General features: G+C 36.1%; 2 protein-coding genes across 3 annotated transcripts; one reads left to right on the forward strand and one right to left on the reverse strand.

The window, feature by feature from the left end:
• Nucleotides 1-509: 509 nt before the first annotated feature.
• On the forward strand, nucleotides 510-14732 carry LOC18609855 (mediator of RNA polymerase II transcription subunit). Its single transcript, XM_007045178.3, has 21 exons — nucleotides 510-786; nucleotides 871-914; nucleotides 983-1082; nucleotides 1464-2444; nucleotides 3975-4209; nucleotides 4466-4683; nucleotides 4934-5138; nucleotides 5407-5687; nucleotides 6363-6446; nucleotides 7192-7286; nucleotides 7657-7819; nucleotides 7910-8155; nucleotides 8686-8856; nucleotides 9009-9122; nucleotides 9206-9331; nucleotides 9988-10136; nucleotides 10350-10590; nucleotides 10695-11469; nucleotides 12581-12762; nucleotides 13869-13972; nucleotides 14072-14732. Exons 1-21 carry the CDS (start codon nucleotides 682-684, stop codon nucleotides 14271-14273), a joined length of 4821 nt encoding a protein of 1606 aa, XP_007045240.2. The 5' UTR covers nucleotides 510-681; the 3' UTR covers nucleotides 14274-14732.
• Nucleotides 14733-17621: 2889 nt separating this feature from the next.
• LOC18609856 (protein TIFY 6B-like) lies at nucleotides 17622-21202 on the reverse strand. Of its 2 annotated transcripts, none has more exons than XM_007045182.3 (7): nucleotides 20912-21202; nucleotides 20161-20333; nucleotides 19560-19852; nucleotides 19375-19465; nucleotides 18938-19274; nucleotides 18642-18696; nucleotides 17622-18020 (listed from the first exon to the last, which is right to left on the reverse strand). In XM_007045182.3, exons 1-7 carry the CDS (start codon nucleotides 20997-20999, stop codon nucleotides 17948-17950), a joined length of 1110 nt encoding a protein of 369 aa, XP_007045244.2. In that variant the 5' UTR covers nucleotides 21000-21202; the 3' UTR covers nucleotides 17622-17947. The 2 variants fall into 2 exon arrangements, with proteins under 2 accessions (XP_007045244.2, XP_088659788.1); XM_088803662.1 differs by having other exon boundaries at nucleotides 19560-19750; nucleotides 20912-21153.
• Between the last annotated feature and the right edge of the window lie 42 nt (nucleotides 21203-21244).

The raw sequence follows: 21244 nt of genomic DNA on the forward strand, positions 1-21244 counted from the left end.
GTGTCAGTATTTTACCCTAATTAATATCATATTTTGCCAACTTTTCACACATTTCATATTTTGACATTTCATATGATAAAAGTGATTTATTTAAAAAATTTATTAGCTTAATAAATATTGATAAAATTAAATAATATTCAACTTTACATCTAATATTTTTAATGATCATTTTCTCTCTCACCAATCATACCTTACCACCAACTTTACATGCTTAATTTAATCAATTTCATCCTTATAATTTTAAATTTTATGGTATCAAAATTTTTAATCTCACCGTCACCAATTTCAGTAAATTAAAAAAAAAAAATCCCTCAAAGATTTAAACTATAAACTGAAGGAAAAAAAAAAAAAAAGACTCAAGTGACTCCTCTAGCGATTGGTGTTTTAGTTTTCAATTTTTCCCTGGCTAAAATTTTCAATTTTCTTCATCCTTAATACTGAATTTAAAAAAAAAAAAAAGGACCAAAATGAACCGTACCCGACCCGACTCCTCTACCGTATTGATTGGTGTCTTAGTTTGACGTGGAGCACCCTCCACTTCCCTGTCTCGTCATCGACCGTTCTACGAGTGAATCAGTTGGTCTCACACAGACGATATATTAATACTACCAGAGTTTCAAAAACCTAGCTTCCGAAAATGAATTGAAAATAGAAAAAAAAAAAAAAAACGAAAAGGAAAACATGGATCAAACCCCGAGATCAGTGGCAGCTGCTGCAAATTCCCGGGCCTACCAGTTCCACCCTGCCCGAGCTGCCATTACCGATCTCTTCAATCTCTATCTAGGAGTAATAATTCTTTTTCTTTTTTTTTCCTCTTTAAATTTCTCCAATAAAACGTAGTAGTAATTTTTTTTTCAATTTGGTTTGCAGAGAAGTAGCCACCAAAAAGCTGATGATTCTATTCGAGAACTGCCGTAAGTCTCGTTTTTTAATTTTGATGTAGGTTTAATCGATTGTTTATAATAATTAACTTAAAATTCAGGAACAAAACCCAAAAGCGTGTGCTAGCTCTTAACAGAGAGCTTCCTCCTCGAAACGAGCAGTTCCTGTTAGATTTTGAGCAACTTCAGACTCAGTTTGGTGTAAGTTTTCCCCATTGTTTTAGCATCAAATGTCTCTTTTTCCTTTTGTTTTTTAGTTTTTGCTGCTGTTTTATTTGAGCTCCGCCTGGTTATTACTTTCTCTACTTGCTGTAGAGCAAAAGCAGATGATGAAAAGCAAAATTAACAAAAGAGAAAAATGTGATGCAATTATAACATAATTAATCTAAAGAAAAGTAAAATCATGCATTTCTATTTTACTTTAAAGATATTGTTTGCATTTCTATCTGAATGTAAAAACGAAAAGCTAGTAGTAGTGGTAACAAGCAAATGGTACCTCAATTACTCTGTGACCATGAATTTTTAAATATTGATGATTCTCAACTATACTTTTATTTGTTGATGCTGTGCCATTCTTGTCAGGATCAAGATCAGTTGCGGTCTGTGACAGAATCTGTTCTAATATCTTTGGTTATTCAGTGTTGTAGTCATGCACCACGGGCAGAGTTTCTTCTTTTTGCTTTACGTAGCTTGTGCAATATAGGCTACATCAATTGGGATACCCTTTTGCCAGCACTTCTTTCTTCAGTTTCCTCTGCAGAAGTGCCAGCAGGTCAAGGGAGTCAGGGAGTGCCTTCTGTATCGACAACAAGTTTATCACAGTCTGGGATGATGCCATCTACTAGCGTAATCACTAATACTTCTAGCTTTCAGTCCTCTAATCCTGTCTCTACGTTAACTTCAGTTCATGGTATTGGGTCTCCAGCCCAATCTACAATTGAACCATTACCTGGTGCAACTTTATCCCCTGTAAAATCATCTGATATTTCCAGCAATGGTCAACCGTCTACAACTAGAATGAATTCATCTATAAGAGATAATGCTATAAGCAGTTTACGTCAGCTATGTTGCAAGATCATTTTAACTGGGCTTGAATGTAGTTTGAAACCAGTGACTCAAGCTGAAATTTTCTGCCATATGCTGAATTGGCTGGTTAATTGGGATCAAAGACAACAGGGGAGTGAGGAATGTGATGGAAAGACCTGGAGACCAGACAAGGCTCTAATTGAATGGCTACACAGTTGTTTGGATGTAATTTGGCTGTTGGTTGAGGAAGATAAATGCCGAGTGCCGTTTTATGAATTACTTCGAAGTGGATTGCAGTTTATAGAAAACATCCCAGATGATGAAGCATTGTTTACACTTATCTTGGAAATCCATAGGAGGAGAGATATGATGGCTGTGCATATGCAAATGTTAGACCAACACCTTCATTGCCCCACATTTGGAACTCATCGGATTTTGTCGCAGACAACTCCCAATGTTTCTGTTGAAGCTGTGGCAAACTTGCGGTATTCACCAATTACATATCCAAGTGTGCTTGGAGAACCACTGCATGGAGAGGTGATGACCGTTCCAAATGCTCATTAATTTCTAAAATATGGTATATGTTCATTAAACTTGGGATGGTATCAAGTTTCCTTTTTTGGTAGTGTATTGAAGGGATATTAGTTTATATAATTCTTTGTTATGTAATAGTGTGATTCAATGTTATGTCTTGGAGATTCTTTCCAGAGAAATGGCTTTTTATTCTACATATAAAATGAAGAACGTCAATGATGGCCAATGGTGTGTTATTCGAAGGAAACATGCTTTTCTGACTGTGATGGTATGATTTTATAGAGCCTTAAGTCATTCCGCCTATTGACCTATTGCTTTAGCAATCTTGGGCTTTGCCTGCCCTTTGGTAAATTCTGACTCAGCCCAGGAAAGTGCTGCCAACAGCAGAAAGGAGGGGGTTCCATGTAACTGCTGTGTCTGCTCTCTTCTTAGTCAACAGGCAGCAGGATAAGCATAAAGGAGAGAATCTGCTTCAGATAACCCTACCTTTATGACGCAGCCTGTGCAGGTGGCCCAGAGCCAACCTTTTGGATACAGTATACTAGTGGAGAATAGAGTCAGTGGGGAGGGAGAGGAGAGAATAAAAAATCTGGGCAAACCTTTGTTCCTCATCATATTTTTGTTATCAATATTTAGAATTTCTCTATGTAGTTTTGAGTAATGCCATTTCAGATCTATATCATCATATATCTCAAGGAGGTCTGACATCTGGTGTTTAATGAACCCTTTCTTAAGGAATCAATTGGGATTCTTATTTCTACTTATTGGCATTTTCGAAAGGATTAGTTGTGATTTCTGATTAAGTACGGTTGAACCTTTGGAGGTCATAGGTTTTGTTTGATGTTATTTTTCCTATTGCATTTTTCGGTAAAGCTTCTGGAAGTTAACTGATTTAATCCTTTTCGTTGGTTTCTCTTGGTGTCTGCTTGCCTAATGACTGTATATACTTTATCCTTCTTTTTTTATGCATCATTCTTAAATGTTAACTAGTGAGTGTCTTTATCTTGCTGAAGATTAAATGTTAAAATGTGTCATTTCAGTCTCGAGTTTGATTCATGCTGAATCTCTACCACACAATGGGGAGAGGCTGTCAATTTTTCCAGTACTTTCTGTTTACTTCTCTTTGGTAAATTCAGCTTCCAGTCGAAAATTGTTTTTGTTTGCATGTTTTGCTTATCACAGTTTTGTGGCAATCCAAGAATATATTTATCTGTGAATATAATTATGTTATGTATGTGTGCCTACATATGTATATATAAGCTTTATGTTCTTTTTCTTTATTTATGACTTGTTATATGTAAATGTGTTTTCTGTGTATGAGGTAGGGACAGAAGGGAACGGAAGTATGTGTATGCACACACACACATATATTGGGTTACAGGGACTAAGTGCGATCAGATTGATTTCTTTTAATTGGGAAAAAGAGTGGTGGGGGGGGGGGGGGGGGGTGGGTGATGGTGGTAGGGGTTGTAAGAACACATATTGGGTTGGCATTTACTAAGTTTGTATTGATAGTTTCTTTTATTTGTGTAGGATCTTGCAGCTTCTATCCAGAGGGGTAGTTTGGACTGGGAGAGAGCTTTGCGTTGTATAAGGCATGCTATTCGTTCTACTCCTTCTCCTGATTGGTGGAAGCGTGTGCTTGTTGTGGCACCTTGCTATCGAGGTTCTGCTCAAGTGCCTACTCCTGGTGCTGTTTTTACCTCTGATATGATTTGTGAGGCAACAATTGATAGAATTATTGAGCTTTTGAAGTTGACAAATTCAGGCAATAAATTCTTCCTTTGTTCTCTTGATATTTTCAATGTAAAAAGAGTGAATAATCAGTAGCTTTTCATTACTAATTCTGTTTTAGAACTCTTTAATGAGTTATAATGCATCTGTTGATGCTACATATCTTTCGAATTTTATTATTTTGGAAGTGCCAGATCTTCAAAATAGCAGCGGGAATATGAAGGAATTGACTTTTTAGATATTCCCGAATTTCTCACACTTTACTGGTTTTTAAAATTCTTTAATTGCAGAAATAAATTGCTGGCAGGAGTGGCTTGTCTTCTCAGATATATTCTTCTTTCTTATGAAAAGTGGTTGTATCGATTTTGTTGATTTTGTCGATAAGCTGGGCTCACGCCTTACAGAGAGTGATCACCATATACTTCGGACAAATCATGTGACCTGGCTTCTTGCCCAAATCATTCGGGTGGAGCATGTCATGGCTGCTTTGAATAATGATTCCAGAAAGGTTGTTTCTAAATGGAAAAATTGGTTGCGTTTCTTCTATTCAGTTTGATTCACCTTGATGAATTTTTTGGTCTTGTTCAAACGCACAATGAGGGAATGTTTTTATTAGGGGACACTTAGTCATAATCTCATGAAATATGTGTATCTGTCATCCTAAGAATTATGATTCTCTGCATTGATTACTTGTCAGTGATTGAATAAGTTATATGAACAAATTTGCTTCAACTTAGGCCTTGCAATTCTGCTGGTAGGTGGAGACGACAAAAAAGATTCTATCATTTCATAGAGAAGATAGGAGCTCTGATCCTAATAATCCCCAAAGCATCCTGCTTGATTTTATTAGCAGTTGTCAAAACTTACGCATTTGGTCGTTGAATACAACCAGAGAATATCTGAATAATGAACAGTTGCAGAAAGGGAAGCAAATAGATGAATGGTGGAGACAAGTGAGCAAAGGTACATATGATGCACATGGTATTATAGAGTTGAATAAATTTAATATGCATCTTTTGTAGCTGGTGACTGTCCTGCATACAGTGTTGATTGCTTTGTATTTCTTGTTCACTGTTACAACCCACTAATCATAACATGGTCACATTACATTGACATGTCAGATCTTCTGAGTGTGCCTGTAAAATTCATCAAGACCTGCTTCATACTGTTTGAATAGACCCTAAAATATAGGACATCTTTTACAGTTTTAGCATGTTCTGTTTTATTTTAGGGGAACGCATGATGGATTACATGAATATGGATGATAGATCAATTGGGATGTTTTGGGTTGTGTCCTACACCATGGCACAGCCAGCTGCTGAAACAGTTATGAATTGGTTATCTTCTGGTGGAGCTACAGAGTTGTTATCGGCTGCAACTGTACAGCCCAATGAGAGATTAATGGTGATGCAGGAAGTTAGTCCATTGCCGATATCACTGCTATCTGGCTTTTCAATGAATCTTTGTTTGAAGTTGGTCTTGCAATTGGAAGAATCTTTATTCATTGGGCAGGTATGATTTGATGTTTCTGGCCTGTATAGAACTTGTGCATGGAATAAATTTTTTACATCTTTATGTCTGTTTATGGAAGTTAATGAGAGGGGAAGGGGATTTCTATCGTGCCAATGTAAAGTTGGTTTCAAGTGGACTTTCTCTTCACTAGGATGACAAACTGGTTGAGGATTTTTTCAATGAACCTACTTTCTTGCCTCCGGCCTCACCGCTTTCTCATTTTATTAAGTTGAGTTGTGTGTTAGTGCTAGATGATTTTCATCTTAAGTGTTCTTGCTGTGAAATTTCTACCAGCTCTAAGCTAAACCTTAGATGTTGCAGGGTGCACTACTGTACGTAACTAATTCAGTGAATGTGAAGTAGATATATTGATGGTTAAATGCGTTCTTGTTTTTGTTTCCACATGCAAGTATGACATTGGCCTCTTAGGCTGAATGGTCTTTATAACCCAAGATTCTGATAGTGGAAGACTAAAGAGACATGGGCTGAAACTATTAAGATGGACCTTGCTTAACTGATCCAACTTAGGATGTGATCCTAAATAAAATGGTGTGATCTAATTCTTGTAGTTGATCTTTGTTGTAGGCTTAATGATCTCTATCAGGTCTTGTACTGTTGGATCGCTACTGGTTTTGGAACAGTTTTTTTATTATTGATATTGATGCTCTGATGCAGGTTGTTCCTAGTATTGCTATGGTTGAAACATACACCAGATTGCTGCTCATTGCACCTCATTCATTATTTCGTTCACACTTTAGTGTAATTTCCTTTCCCTTCCAAAGTTACTAGTTCTTTTATTTTGTGAAAAACACAAGTCTAGGCAGAATGTTAGAAGAGATGTCTATAAGTAGAGAAATATTATTTTTGTCATTCAGTTTTCTTTAGATCTGTGGTATAAAATTTGTTGTTCACCTGAATGTTATTTTCTTATCATTTCAAATAGAAGCCTTAAAACTCTTTAATATTTTTCCTTTAACCTCAATCTAGCTACTGGCTGAAAGTAAATAACTCATTGTACTAATTTGGGAAACAAATTTTGACTTACAATGACTTCATCTATTGGTATATGTGTTTCTCAGATTTCCTGACGTGTCTTGAATTTTCATGACAGATGAATATATCTGTTCTAGATCATTGGCTGCTTTTCACATGAACCAACAAACTGGCTAGATGAAAGAATTGACCCTTTACTAAACCATTTTTTTCAAAAAAAATTTGTCATCGGACTAATTTTTGGAATTTTCTTTCAAATCCATTGGAGTGTTCATCAATGACATAAATAGGCACTGTGGTGAGTTATGATCAATAGATGATCCCATGTAGTGGGAAAAGGCTTAGTTCTTGTTCTTGACTTTTGAATTTTTCCAGTTTAGTGTGAATTTTTTCAGCAGACTGAAGTTTGAGTTTAATGTTCTTATTCTAGCTCTCTTTTGGGTTTATGAAAATAGGTATTGTTTGTTGTTAACACAATGATAAACTGCCTTAAAAAATGCTATTTTTGCAGCATTTGGCACAGAGGAATGCTTCTTTATTGAGCAAGCCTGGGGTGACACTTTTGGTGCTTGAAATTGTGAACTATCGCCTGCTTCCGCTCTACAGGTGATCTTCTACATGGTGCATTCAGGAAAGATACTCCTCTTCCCTCAACTGGTGATAGTTTGTGATAATGTTTTAGAAATGACAACTGTTATCAACTCTTTATACACTCCTCCCGATATCAGATGTCTATGTTTCAAACTTGCATTGGAGAATTGAGCTTTCTGACTCCCTAGGGTTTCTGTTCCTTTGCCCCTTTTTACTTATATATCATCCCTTTTGGCACTACTCGATAAGGTGTTATCATGCTCAAAATTATCCTCAATACTCTTAGGACTGTGGCTGCTTCAAATGCTATGCCTTGGGAGTTGGTCTTTCTTCCGTGCAATTTAATGATATCATATATGATATTTGTACTTTTTCTTTTTTGTAGGTACCAAGGAAAATGCAAAACTCTGATGTATGATGTTACAAAAATAATTTCTGCATTAAAAGGAAAACGGGGAGATCATCGTGTCTTTAGGTTGGCTGAGAACTTGTGCATAAATCTGATTTTGTCATTGAGAGACTTTTTCTCAGTTAAAAGGGAAGGGAAGGTTGATGCTATTGTCTCAAACCAAAAACTTTTGTTGTTCTCTCTTTTACCATGCTTAATTTAGCTAAAATTTTGAAATTGATATTTGCAGGGCCCCACTGAATTCACAGAAACTTTAAATCGAATAACTATAATCACACTTGCCATCACCATTAAAACACGTGGAATTGCAGATGCTGATCACTTACTTTATCTTCAAACTATGTTAGAACAAATACTGGCAACTAGCCAGCATACATGGTCAAAGAAAACTCTACGCCATTTTCCTCCTCTTCTTTGTGATGTCTTAATTACACGGATAGACAAAAGAGGACTGGCAATTCAAGCATGGCAACAGGTTTAACTGATGTTTCTTTTTTTTTGAGTTTTATTTGATATCTTTTGTCAGATAAAGTGATCCTAATGAAAATACAGGGCACTTGCTTAGTATGTATGCAAGATGAGTGTAAGAAGAAAAGGAAGAAATGGTTAATAACACAAGTCTCAGAAATCTATAGACATTTCATGAAAGGGAATGTTAGATAAAAAGTAGAAATCAAACACAAAGCGAAAACATTCTTGCAAGTTGCAGTTTTTAATTCTATTGTTGAGTGCTTATTTCCCATCATACTCCACTTTGCAAAAAACTTTATTTCCTGTCATACTTTGAGAGTGAACAGAATTATTTTAGATACAGGGACACTGCTATATATGTTTTTCTCATGAGTTTATAAAAACTTGTAAGGTTTTCCTGTTCTGTTGCTCACTCTGGAAATATTTTATGTATTGTTCCAATGCATGTTTTTATTGTTATTAATAGTTGTTGTGTTTCTTGTTTGCCTAGATTTCAAGCAGCTGCTAATATTGGAAAATGTACTTATTTTACAGTCTGAAACAACAGTGATCAACCAATGCACCCAACTTCTTTCATCATCTGCTGATCCAAATTATGTTATGACTTATATCAGAACCAGTTTTCCTCAACACCGGCAATATCTATGTGCTGGTGCATGGATACTGATGCAAGGGCACCCTGAAAACATTAATAGTGGAAACCTGGTATGCTTTTCTTTCCTTTTCTCTCTTGACCTGGAAAGGTCTCTTGAATATCATCATGTTGTTACTTTCCTGATAGCTACTACATGGTTCCTTTTCTCCTAAAAATTTCGTTAAATGTTAAAGATTGTAATCTTTTGCAAAAATTGAGTCAGGCACGGGTGTTGAGGGAATTTTCACCTGAAGAAGTGACAGCAAATATTTATACAATGGTTGATGTATTACTTCATCACATTCATATGGAGCTTCAGCATGGGCATTCCTTGCAGGTTTTGTGGCCATTTTTCTCTGTTAGTTTCATTAACTACATTGTTGCCTTTGTTAAGCATTTCATCTGGTTTGCCTTTTTCAGGACCTTTTATTGAAAACTTGTGCAAACCTTGCCTTTTTTGTTTGGACTCATGACCTGATTCCTTTGGATATATTGCTACTGGCACTCATTGATCGTGATGATGATCCCCATGCCCTCCGTATTGTGGTATGCGTGTCTAAAATATTGTTCTACTTTTCTCATGATACTTATGTTCATATATGAACTTCTCCAAAATTGATTATTGTGCATAACGATGGGCCTCATATAAGTTCCTGTCTTTGTTGTAGTTTCATTTTTGTTCTCAATTTTCAGGAGTCATGACTGACTTGGTCATCTAAAGTTTGCTGCAATGAGCAGCGCAATGGTTTTTTTCTGTCTTGTATTGTACATGTATTTAACTGGCCTTTTATCCTTCTCTTCGGATCTTTAATCCGGAGGCTACTCCTTTTCTTGATTGCAGTCTACAGAAAATCTGTATCTTATAACTGCAACTTTGGTTTAGGAGGCCATTATTTACTCCTTTTGTTGATTGTCTGTAATTTTGAACTGCAACTTTAGTTTTGTGAGGGGCCTTTCTTTTAAAACTGAGTAGCATTGTACTCAAGCGTCTTTGAGTTAGATTAACTTATCGTGAACTCATGAGGTTCTAGTAATATTTTGTTTGTTCCTATTTTTTACTCTTATACTTCTGTCTTGATTATATTTTCTTGCTCCTTTAGTGCTAGCTCGATGACTATTCATTTCATGTCATCTTGGAGATCTTTGAAATAATTAATATCCTGCTCTCTTTCTACTTCTGATGATGTAATTATGTATTGCAGATAAGCTTACTTGACAGGCAAGAGTTTCAACAAAGGATGAACTTATATTGTTTGAATCGTAACTCCCCTGAGCATTGGCTTCACACTGCAATATTTAAGCGCACTGATTTGCAAAAGGCCCTTGGCAATCATCTCTCCTGGAAGGACAGGTGGGTTTTTTTTTTTTTTTTAAATTGAAACACTCAGAGTCTGAATTTTTATTCAGGTGATGATTGGTAGAGCTTTTTAATATATGTTTAGGAGTGGAAGTATGCTCTGTCTATGCTTGGATAGATACTCAGTAGAGTATGTCACTAAGTATTTTCTGTTTTGTTATTTATGTTTTGCATTATTATTAATGCTGCTCTTTCTAAGCTTCACAGGTATCCTACATTCTTTGACGATATTGCAGCACGTTTGCTTCCAGTCATCCCCTTAATTGTCTATAGACTTATTGAGAATGATGCTACAGAATCGGCTGACAGGATTCTGGCGATGTATTCTCCATTTTTAGCTTACCATCCTTTAAGATTTACATTTGTTCGTGACATTCTTGCATATTTCTATGGGCATTTGCCTGGAAAGCTCATTGTGCGAATATTGAATGTACTTGATCTCAGGAAGGTAATTACATTTCCAGCTCTCTGCTCTTTCCCTTTTACCTCATATGCCTACTGGTTTTTGAACAATTCTCCTGTCGAAGCTTATTGGCTTAAAATTTGTTTCAGATCCCTTTTTCCGAATCATTTCCTCAGCATATTAGTTCATCAAATCCTGCAATGTGCCCACCTCTAGAATATTTTGCGACTCTTTTGTTGGCTCTTGTGAATAATGTAATACCCCCATTAAACAGCAACTCAAGAAGTGGATCAATGGGAGATGCTTCTAATAATGCAATGCGTGGTCCTCATAACAGGACACCACCAACACCTCATTCTGGGCCAGCAAATGCTTCTGAGGGTCAAAAGGCATTTTATCAAATTCAGGACCCTGGGACATATACTCAGCTGGTTCTCGAAACAGCTGTCATAGAAATACTCTCTCTTCCCATATCTGCTTCTCAGATTGTGTCATCTCTAGTTCAAATTGTTGTTAACATACAACCAACACTGATTCAATCCAGCAATGGTCTGCACGGACCTTCCAGTGGTCTGGGGCAAGGTTCAGTTTTACCAACATCCCCTTCAGGAGGCAGCACAGATTCCTTGAGTGCAGGCAGATCAACTCCTTCAGTTTCAGGGATCAACACCTCTAGTTTTGTTTCACGAAGTGGTTATACATGCCAACAGCTATCATGCTTATTTATCCAAGCTTGTGGTCTGTTGTTGGCGCAGCTCCCTCGTGAGTTTCACTTACAGCTTTACATGGAGGCATCACGTATAATAAAAGAAAGTTGGTGGCTAACTGATGGGCAAAGATCACCGGGTGAACTAGACTCTGCTGTTAGCTATGCTTTGTTGGATCCAACATGGGCTTCCCAAGATAATACCTCTACAGCCATAGGTATTGTATCATTTGTGGTGCTGACTTTTATTGACCTTGCTGTGTTTTTTTTTTGGGTGAGAATTATTAGTGTTAACTCAATTTCGTGTTTGTTATATCCCTTGTTGACTTTAAGCATTCCCAGATTTTCTAAAGTTGCAATAATTTAAGTCTGAAACTGTTTACAGAGTATACAAAATTACCTCTTAGAATATCGATGAAGATTTAGTGTCTAATATTTTTTCAAGGTTAGAAAGGATAACTGACTTGAATTTCTCAGGAGGGACTAATTGAGGCAAGCAAAAATGATATGCTGATATTAAGGTCAATGCAGATCCTCAACAATTCTGCAAGGGAAACAATGTAGTCTTTATAGTGATATTGATGCGAGATAGGATCATGCTTTTTGAAGGGTTAAACTATTAGACCTCTGTTTATTAGTTCTTATATATTTTTATGCGTTCGATTTTTATTTTAATGTTTAAGGAATTATTAAGGCTTTTAGTGTTGTATTTGGTATTTCATACTTATGTTAGGGTTGTGTAACCCACAAGTACCTTTGTCGTCTTAGTTTATAGTTGCTTTGCACAATGAATTGCTGAGATGTTAGATCTGAGTATAAGAAACAATTGTATTCCCACTCCCCCACTCTTCTGCATTTGGCTAATATATTCATTTTACTTGAGTTGATTGAGCCTGAACCTAGCCATCATACCTTCTTAAAGGGAAGGGGAAGGGGACAATTTCTGTCTGCTCTTTCACCTTTTAATGACTTTAAGGTTGTTGCTAGACTGTGACTTGTGTATGCTACAAGCGTTCTAGGTTCACACCTTTCTGCTTGGTTCTAATGATTGGTTACCTATCAAAACATAAACATTTAACAAATAAGAAAATAAAATATTATCATCCCTAGTGGAGGTCAAACTGATGATAGTCACATTCATCTATTGTGCTCCCTCAGCTTTTCATTGTCAATAATTTTACATTTTAGACATCTAGATGTCTCATCATGAGGTCTCTACTTTATTCCAGCTTCCTGGACAGTTAAACAAAAAGTGCCAGTGTCAATACGGTGACGTATCATTTGATGCTGAATTGCACTCTGATGTGGTTATCCTATTGTTGTATCCAGGTAATATAGTTGCCCTGCTTCATGCTTTCTTCAGTAACCTCCCACAAGAATGGTTAGAGGGAACGCACGACATTATAAAACATCTCAGGCCAGTAACATCAGTTGCTATGTTGAGAATAGCATTCCGTATAATGGGCCCCTTATTGCCAAGACTTGCCAATGCTCATAATCTTTTCAACAAGGTATAACAGTCAATTTTGTGCATCTTTTTGAATGCTTTTCTCTAAATGACTTAGGTTTCTGTTTTACTGGCAGCTTTATTTTGTTGTTTTAATTTTTCTTCTGTATTACTCACCTGAGATTGAACAAACTTTTGGTTGTGGAGGTTTTATCTTGAACATAAAAAGTACCATCACTTCATCATATAGTATGGCTTCCACTGTGGATTTTCAAAGTTAGCAAACTTGTTTTTTGATGGTAATTTATCAACATGCTCGCACAGCTGTAGTTTCTAATTGCATCTACCTGTTTCATGTCTACTTGTTTTTCACTCTGGTGCATTATTAGGTGTTATGTTGCATGTCCAAACAATTGAAGTTGTTTCTTCTCTAAAAAAGAAAAAACAGAACACTTCAATTGGTTCCATCTCCACCTTACAAATGATAATTGTTTTATCTTATTGGATGGCAGTTAGAGTTGTGGCATGTTTGACAGATATTAATCTGAAAACAAAAAGTATATAGAATGTGGAATGGGAGTATATTGGAGAAAGAAGCACACACAGACGGGTGCAAAATATTAATTTTGAAAACTCAAGGTCTTAGAACCCTAAGTCTACGTGATGTTTCAGTGTTGGGAGTTGGACGTCAACCATTGTGAGGTTCTTTTTGGAGATATAACAAATCATTGATGATTTAGCAAAAGGCTTATGTTCTAAACAAAACAGCAATAGGATGTTGGCATGCTTGGTATATAGCATTTGAGTTTGTATAGAATCTTTAGTAGAAAAGAAACGAAATGGAAACCTTGGCTGAAATTGTGGTCAGGTCACCAATTCATATCTAAACTGTTTCAGAGACAAGATTTACCATCAAATTCTGCTATTTGAGAGTATTCCCTTAATAACAACGGAAAAAAAGGTGTAATGCCCAATGTTTGTAATTATTTTAAAATAATTAATTTGATGGAGATGATTGGATGTCTTCCTTATGATTTTATTGCGGACTCATTTTTTACACATTTTCAATTTATCTACAACAAGCATAACAAGTCCATTGTTTTTCCAGGTTAAAATTTAACAACGCATGATTTGGTTTCTTATGCTTTATTTTCATGAAATGTCTTTCAGATTCTGTCATTACTTTTAAATATACTGGTGGATGTATTTGGGAAAAACTGTCAGCCACCAGTTCCCGTCGATGCATCAGAAATAATGGATCTCATTGACTACCTGTAAGTATTAGTTTTTTTTCTTTCAACCTTGGTAGAAGGTTTGATCTTTACTTTTAGCTTTGCCATAAAGCACTTACATGGGAGTTGTTCATGTTTCAGTCATCATGTCATCCACTATGAAGGACAGGGAGGGCCTGTGCAGGCTAGCAGCAAGCCTAGGCCAGAAGTCTTGGCTCTTTGTGGGAGAGCTGCTGAAAGTCTACGTCCAGATGTACAGCATCTTCTATCCCACTTGAAAACTGATATAAACTCTTCAATCTATGCTGCTACTCATCCAAAGTTAGTTCAGAATCCTTCCTGACAATTGGTTGCCCAGCGTTTGAGCCACAATTTTGTCACCAAAGAAAGTTTGTACTTCACTTGGGTTCTTCATCCAATCAATTCTGCTGCAGTTTGCAACCATCTGGTGGCAACACAGAACTAAAGTGCTTAGCATCTTGATTCACAGTGGTAAGGGCATTATTTTGTGAAATAGAACTGAAAACAAGCAACATTAGTAAACAAGAAAACGAGCAATATGATTCCCAGGGGCTTTAGCGAAAAGCTTTGACCTTCAGTTCCGTTATGGGGTGATTGTACTAATGTAGAGAAAACCAAGTATATTCTGGAATGTGAATTTGTAATAAATTAGTGGCAGAGTTTTAGATATAAGCAGCATATAAATTTGTATAAACGCTGTGGCCTCGTTGAAGTAATGTCCTGCAGGATTACCTCTCTAATTATAGAGAATATGTGAATATACTATTAGTGGTCACAACAACTGTTGGCATACATACTTGCCCCTAGACACAGTTGGAACAAGGAACATGCAACATCGTGCAGCGCAGGTAAGGACTTTGGCCCAAAAATAATGCATGGTGTTTTAATCTTAAGTAGAATCGAGCCCTTTCCATATGATATGGGTGCTATTTTTTAAAATTTTATTTGCCTACTAATATTAATAAAAATTATTATCTTATAAATCGGTTGTAAAATTTAAAAGGATTGAACAACTTTAAATTAAAGTCACATGTGGACATTAAAAATATTTCCCCAAATCATCCTTAACTAATTTTGAGATTTAATAAGGCCGGCCGTGAAGCAAAATTTTTGCAATGGTCAAAGTAATTAATTCAATTAATGAAAAAGGGTTAGAAAGCAATTCGACAGATGGGCATGGAAAATTATCCAATGAAAGTTTCTTAAAATGTAGCCAAGCAAGAAACAAGGACTGCCTGGCAGATGGCGAAACGCCGAGTTGCCAGATGCAGTAAAACTGCCCCAGTGATTGACCCTACAATTGCTTGAACAAAACTGACTCCTTTTCAGCACCAATTGGGTCCTGAAACATGGAGAAACAAAAATGGACTCCTCAATTATATGACTCCAAAAACAATAGTTGTTGAGGATATTTGGACTCCTCAATCTACACTCTCCAAATGTCATTGAAATAACACAGCAAGTCCCAAGTTTTTCAATGTTAAGAGATAAGGTTTAAGAATACGGGCGTGATATTTTTGGAATTGAGAAAAGTGTGTTGCCGCTTTTTGGATACTTGGTGATGGCCTGAAGATATTTGCATTGCTTAATCTACTGGATTTGCTTTTTCTGTTATCCTTTTTGGAAGAAAAAAGAATAAGATTAGGAGTGACAAGCCATCGTAATTATCTTTAGGTATCACTCACTAAAGCTGCCAACTACCTTAGTTTGTAAATATTCTTTTATCTTTTTGTCAAAAGTTTGTCATTAAATATCATATTCTCTGTTAAGTAATTTGTATTATTAGGCTTTAAATTATCCGTGATTTTAAAAAATCTAATTTTTTTTTTGTCCACGATTTCGTAATTTTGGTTTATATCTATGACATGACATGTTGTTCAAATATTGATGGAATTTATTATATAAATTGTAGATGCACATGATTACGAATTATTGATATAATTTACTTAAAAAGTTTTAAAATAAGAAGAGAAGCAATCTTCTAACAAATACAATTATCTGCGAAAAGAAAAAATGATCATTAGAACCATGTATTTTATTTACCCTTGAATAAATAATGTTATAAAAGAGATAAAAATGAGATATATAAATAAATAATGCTTTATAGGTCACCGTATTATTTGGTGAAAAGGACAATTCATGAACAACATACCTAACTAATCAATTCACATTCAATTAAAAAGGTGCAAGTGATCAAAAAAGGCCAAGTTGAGACATTAATGAAATGAAAAGACGAAAAACATTAAAACAAACACAAAGAAAAAAAAAACAAAGAAAGATGAAAGTAACAGTGCGAGTGAGGAACACCAAATGGCAAAAAAAAGAAAAAAAAAATCAATTCCCTCATCAACAACTCTGCATGTGTTACGACTCCTCGAGAAAACGACTCGACATCTGGAGAGGAGAGGTAGACATCAATTGACAAACAAAACCAAAATAAAATCTTTTCTCCTAGTGGCTCAGAGGTTTGACGAAAATCCCACGTTAATGTAATGTTCACCACAACTTGCTGTGGGGCCCCAATGGGCCCATGGGCCTTCTCACCCAACCCAAACAAGAAAACAATTCATTTATAACGTGACTGATGTTAACAGCTTGCCAACAGGATTGATTTTTTTTTTGTTTGTTTGGGGGTTTCTGAAACCGCCAAAAACCCTTCCATCCAATCAATGGATGACAAGTAAGAAGGGAAGAGACGTTTGCAGTGTGCAGTGTGCAGTGTGCAGTGTGCAGTGTGCCAAAGGGTGAGTTGGGAAAGCAAAACAACAAAGTGGGCTTGGATTTTTATTTAGAATTGAATGGCCATGGCTGCAGATGCTGCCTTGGCTCGCCAGAAGAAGGACCACCGCTCATCCACTCGATATTACTCTGTGAGCACGTGAAACTTGTGTGTGTCATATTAATACCCCCATTTTCTAGTCTTTTCTTTTCTTGTCTGCCATATTCATCCTTTCTTTCCTTTTTGTTCATAACATTGGGTAAGCGCATCAATATATTTGCATTCCACTTGTCAATTCAAGATGTGAGTTCCCCTTCTTTGGATTTAAACTTGCTCATATTTATCACCATTTATGGTATCTTTTGAAGCCCTTAATCATCAAAATTGCCCGCAAAATGAATAGGTTAGTGTCATAATCATGCATTACAGAGAATCTTATCCTGGATGGGTACGGCAGGTGTTAATTGCTGGTTCCTAATAAAGATGATAATCATTGATTTGTGCTTTTCGTTTGCTTGGGGACATAACATGCTATACCAATTCTCTTTCTGTGCTATAATTCTTGCTACAAATGGACCAAATATTGGTACCGGTCAGTAAGAGATTAGCCTGGCTACAAACGGAAACTAAGGTAACTTCAAAATTACAAAAAAAAAAAAAAAAAAGAAATGAAGGATTCAGGAGTTGGACAGACTTAGACCAGCCAACCAACCCTGATTACACCATCTTCACCCTTAAGTTTGTTCTTGGTGTAAGTTTGACAACTCAAATGGGGCATGATTGTGTTCCAAAGCCAAACTCTAAAAGAACCCCAAACCAAACCCTGACATGGAACACTAGTTTCATATCTAAACGTGCAGAAATATTTTCTAGTTATGAAAATGCAATCCAAATAAAGCAAGCAAGCAAACAAAGCTTCGATGATTGATTCAGAACTCAAATACGAGGAAATACAAAAATCTTACTATATATTGTATTATTTCTACCATGTAACAACAATTGAATAGTTACAAAGTAGCAAATCGTCCACATTAATATAAAGAAAATAAAGAGGGTATAACCCTACACCAACTACACAATAATCTTAGTTGATGGAATTTAAGCAGAGTCAGGATTACAGTTCTTTTAATTAGATAAAACAAAAAACCAGTTGCGTACATATTTGACACACTACGTAGACTTGCTTAAGTTTCCTTCTAATGCCAAATCATAAATCACGGTTACCCTCCTCGCTTGCTGAAAGCGAACAATCCCTGCCGCTAAGATTGCAGCAAAGTTCATGCATTGGATTCCAGGGTAGCACAATCTAGAAACTTCTTGCTTAGATTGTATGGCGCTGCACTCATAACCCTACAAGGGCAAAAATTGACAACATGGGATCAGAAGTCCAACTTCTACTGACAACATTAAACTTACATAAAAACTTAATTATCAAAGGCAGCCGATTTTGAGGATTATCATTGTATGTAACCAGAATTACATGTCCAATTAATATAGCAATAATTTCTACGCACAGAACAAATCCCAAGCGAAATTCTTTAACCTCAAATTCCCTTGAGAGATTTTGAAAAAGGAAAGCCCTTTTTCATGGTTCCCTGAATTCTCTCCCTTGTCCCTCTTTACACAAATGGTGTATCACACCAAATGTGCTCATAAGCATCAAAATCAAATCCCCAGCAAAGCAGGCAGATATGGCCAATAACTAAATACAAAGTAAAGTAGCCTATCAACATGCCTTAAACCTCAAGCCAGTTACCGAACAAATAACATGGATACAGTCTTCAACCATATTCAAACATGCAATGGCATTTAAACACCAAAGTAAAGGAATAATATATTGCATCCTATATCTTTTAAGACTTTTGACTTTCAACTATGATATGATCTAAACATAGTCAACTAGTAGTTTGAAAGAGTCTCAAGACCCATATTGAGGATCAAAGTACAAAAATATCTGGTTCAACAACTAACCTTTCCTTGCGCTTCTCCAAAAACCGAGCCAAGGAAGCTTTGCGAGCTTGTGGAACTGCAAACAAACAATTTGGAGTCATTTATAATTGAAATTCATTGGTGAGTCATGCTCCAAATGGTAAATTTTGCTAAAAAAAGGGCGTGCTTAGAGTTAAGCCTCCTTAGTTATTCTGTAATATCAGGCATATCCATGGTTAACTAAATGGTCAGAAATAGTTTAGTTTCATCAAGGTCAGAAACTGTTTCTTTAAAGACAAAACAACGAACAGAAGTCTTTTAAGAGCATAACGGCATACCAGAAGGCATCATGCTGGTTGCAGCAACAGATCCCATGGTATTCACCATTTTTGGAGGCTCCATTTTGCTAATAGGGGTTGTTGGAGTTCCTGTGCTCTTGCATGCCATCACTTCATCAGTGGTAGTGGACCCACTCCTGGACTGAGCACCATTATGAGATGAAACAGATAAAGGGCTTGAGAGACCAGAGCTCAGTTGTGTGTTTATAAGCTGGTTTGCAGGAACACTATCAACTTGAACTGGCTTTGAAATAGGTGTCTGGACTTGCACTTTTGGGTGTGCCACACTAGAAGCCACGGAAGATCCATTTTGAGCCAGGTACATGATAGCCTGAGCCTGAATAAGATGCCAAAAAAGTAACGTCTAAGCTTTCCACTGACCGATAGATTGTAACTAGCGAAAGCCTTTTTCCTGAAGGAGAAAGAAAGAGGAGCACCTTCTCAGGGGTGATATCTTCGTAGACATTCACCGTACCCGCATAAAAGATAGTCAATTGAGCAGGCGATCCAGAGGCCTTGACACTTTTCCTAATTAAAAACAAAATTCCAACCAGGTTTCAATATCTTAATGTCAAGATTTTGCTAAAGCAAGTGCAAACAAGAATAAAATCATTAAATTTACCACGGTTCAATACTTCCAACAACAGAACCAAGGGTGGGAAGAATTGAATGTGGAGTTGTCACTGGAATTCCTCCAAGTAATTGTGGCTTCATGGAAGTAACAGGCAAATTTAGACCAGCAGTTGCAAAATGATTCTTCATGAAAGGGTTGCTCACAGAAACAGAAACTGCCTGGTTTGAGACTGGAAACATCTTCACATCATAAGGACATTGAACAGGATGTAGATCATGTTGCACAGAACAAGCTGTCAATGAAAAATGACTGCCACCTTGCCCATTGTGATTGAACGATTTCTAGATGGTAAAGATCAATGGTAATAAATATCAGTTGACAATTTACATAGAGTTAGAGACATTGCCAACCAATTAAATAAGAATCTTTCCAAATAACCATGTAAGTTAAGGTGCAGATCAATCTGCATAGAACAATGCCTAAAAAAGGTTCATTCCTCCCATAATTTCATAAAGCCAAAAAGTATTTTTCTCTTTTTTTTTTTTTTTAGAAAAAGAAAAAGGCACTAGAAAGCTCTCAACTTAAGACTCAATTGAAATGGTCATCAAGCAACTAATCCACGATATGAAGACAAGGGATGATATCAAACCTGAACTTCAGCAGCATCTGCTGTTGAGATAGGCATGAACCCAGGGGATACCAGAGCATCAGATCCAATCTTTTTAATTTTATCTCCTTGAGCAAAATTAAAATTCATCAGCTGTGGAACAGCAGAAACCTTGTTTGAAAATGGCCATTGTATCCCTGAACGTTTAGTAAAACCTAGAATCTCGAAAAAAGTGACAAAGATTAGATACATGCAAAGCTATATATATTTAAAGATAACATAAACAGGCACAACTTTCATTAAAAAATAATTTTCCATACTTAATTGCAAGCAATGTCCGAATAAAACAAAGTTATCTATGAACAATCACCATGAACCTAAAAAAACAGTTATCCATCGTTTTTTATGTGCCAATCATATAATTGCTCACATGACTCCAAACCTGTAATAAAATTATAAAAAGAAAAAAAAACTTGTTTTCATAGCACAGTGCTAAGAATTGGACAATTATCTGAATTATCCAAAAAAAGAAAAGAAGTAAAATGAATTAAACCAACACTTTTTGTACCAATTATCCATTCATTTAATCCTTTCTATTTGTTCTACTTAAATATCTTAATTCCATCATCCATGCAACACAAAGAAAAACAAAAAAAAAAATCCCAATTCAACATTAAGCCAAATTTTAGAACAAACAAAAAAAAATTTCCAACAACCCAATGAAAAAAAAAAACTGAACTTTAAAGAACTTAACCAAAAAAGAAAAGAGAGAGAAGAAGAAGAAGATACACACCAATTTCTTTGTACCCCTCACAGTTAACCTCTTCCTTAACCACAACCAATGATTCTTTTGAGTTCAAACCCATAAAATCTCTCTCCATTTTTCTTTCACTCTCTTAATGCAAAATTCAAGCAAAACCCACCTCCGAAACCCAACCAAAAACCCACAAAAACAAAGTATTTCGCTTCCTCAAATCCCGTCTTCTCTTCTTCCTTCTCCACCAAACATGAAAATGAAAAAGAAGCCAAAGCCACAAACAACAGCTTCCCAACTACAGGAAAATAAAGGCACAGAAAGAGAGTTGTTTTATACAAGATCTTGACCGTTAAATCTCTTTTTTTTTGG

This window comes from Theobroma cacao, chromosome 2 (genome assembly GCF_053813885.1).
Source record: "Theobroma cacao isolate CCN51 chromosome 2, ASM5381388v1, whole genome shotgun sequence".
In the NCBI taxonomy this organism is placed as follows: domain Eukaryota; kingdom Viridiplantae; phylum Streptophyta; class Magnoliopsida; order Malvales; family Malvaceae; genus Theobroma; species Theobroma cacao.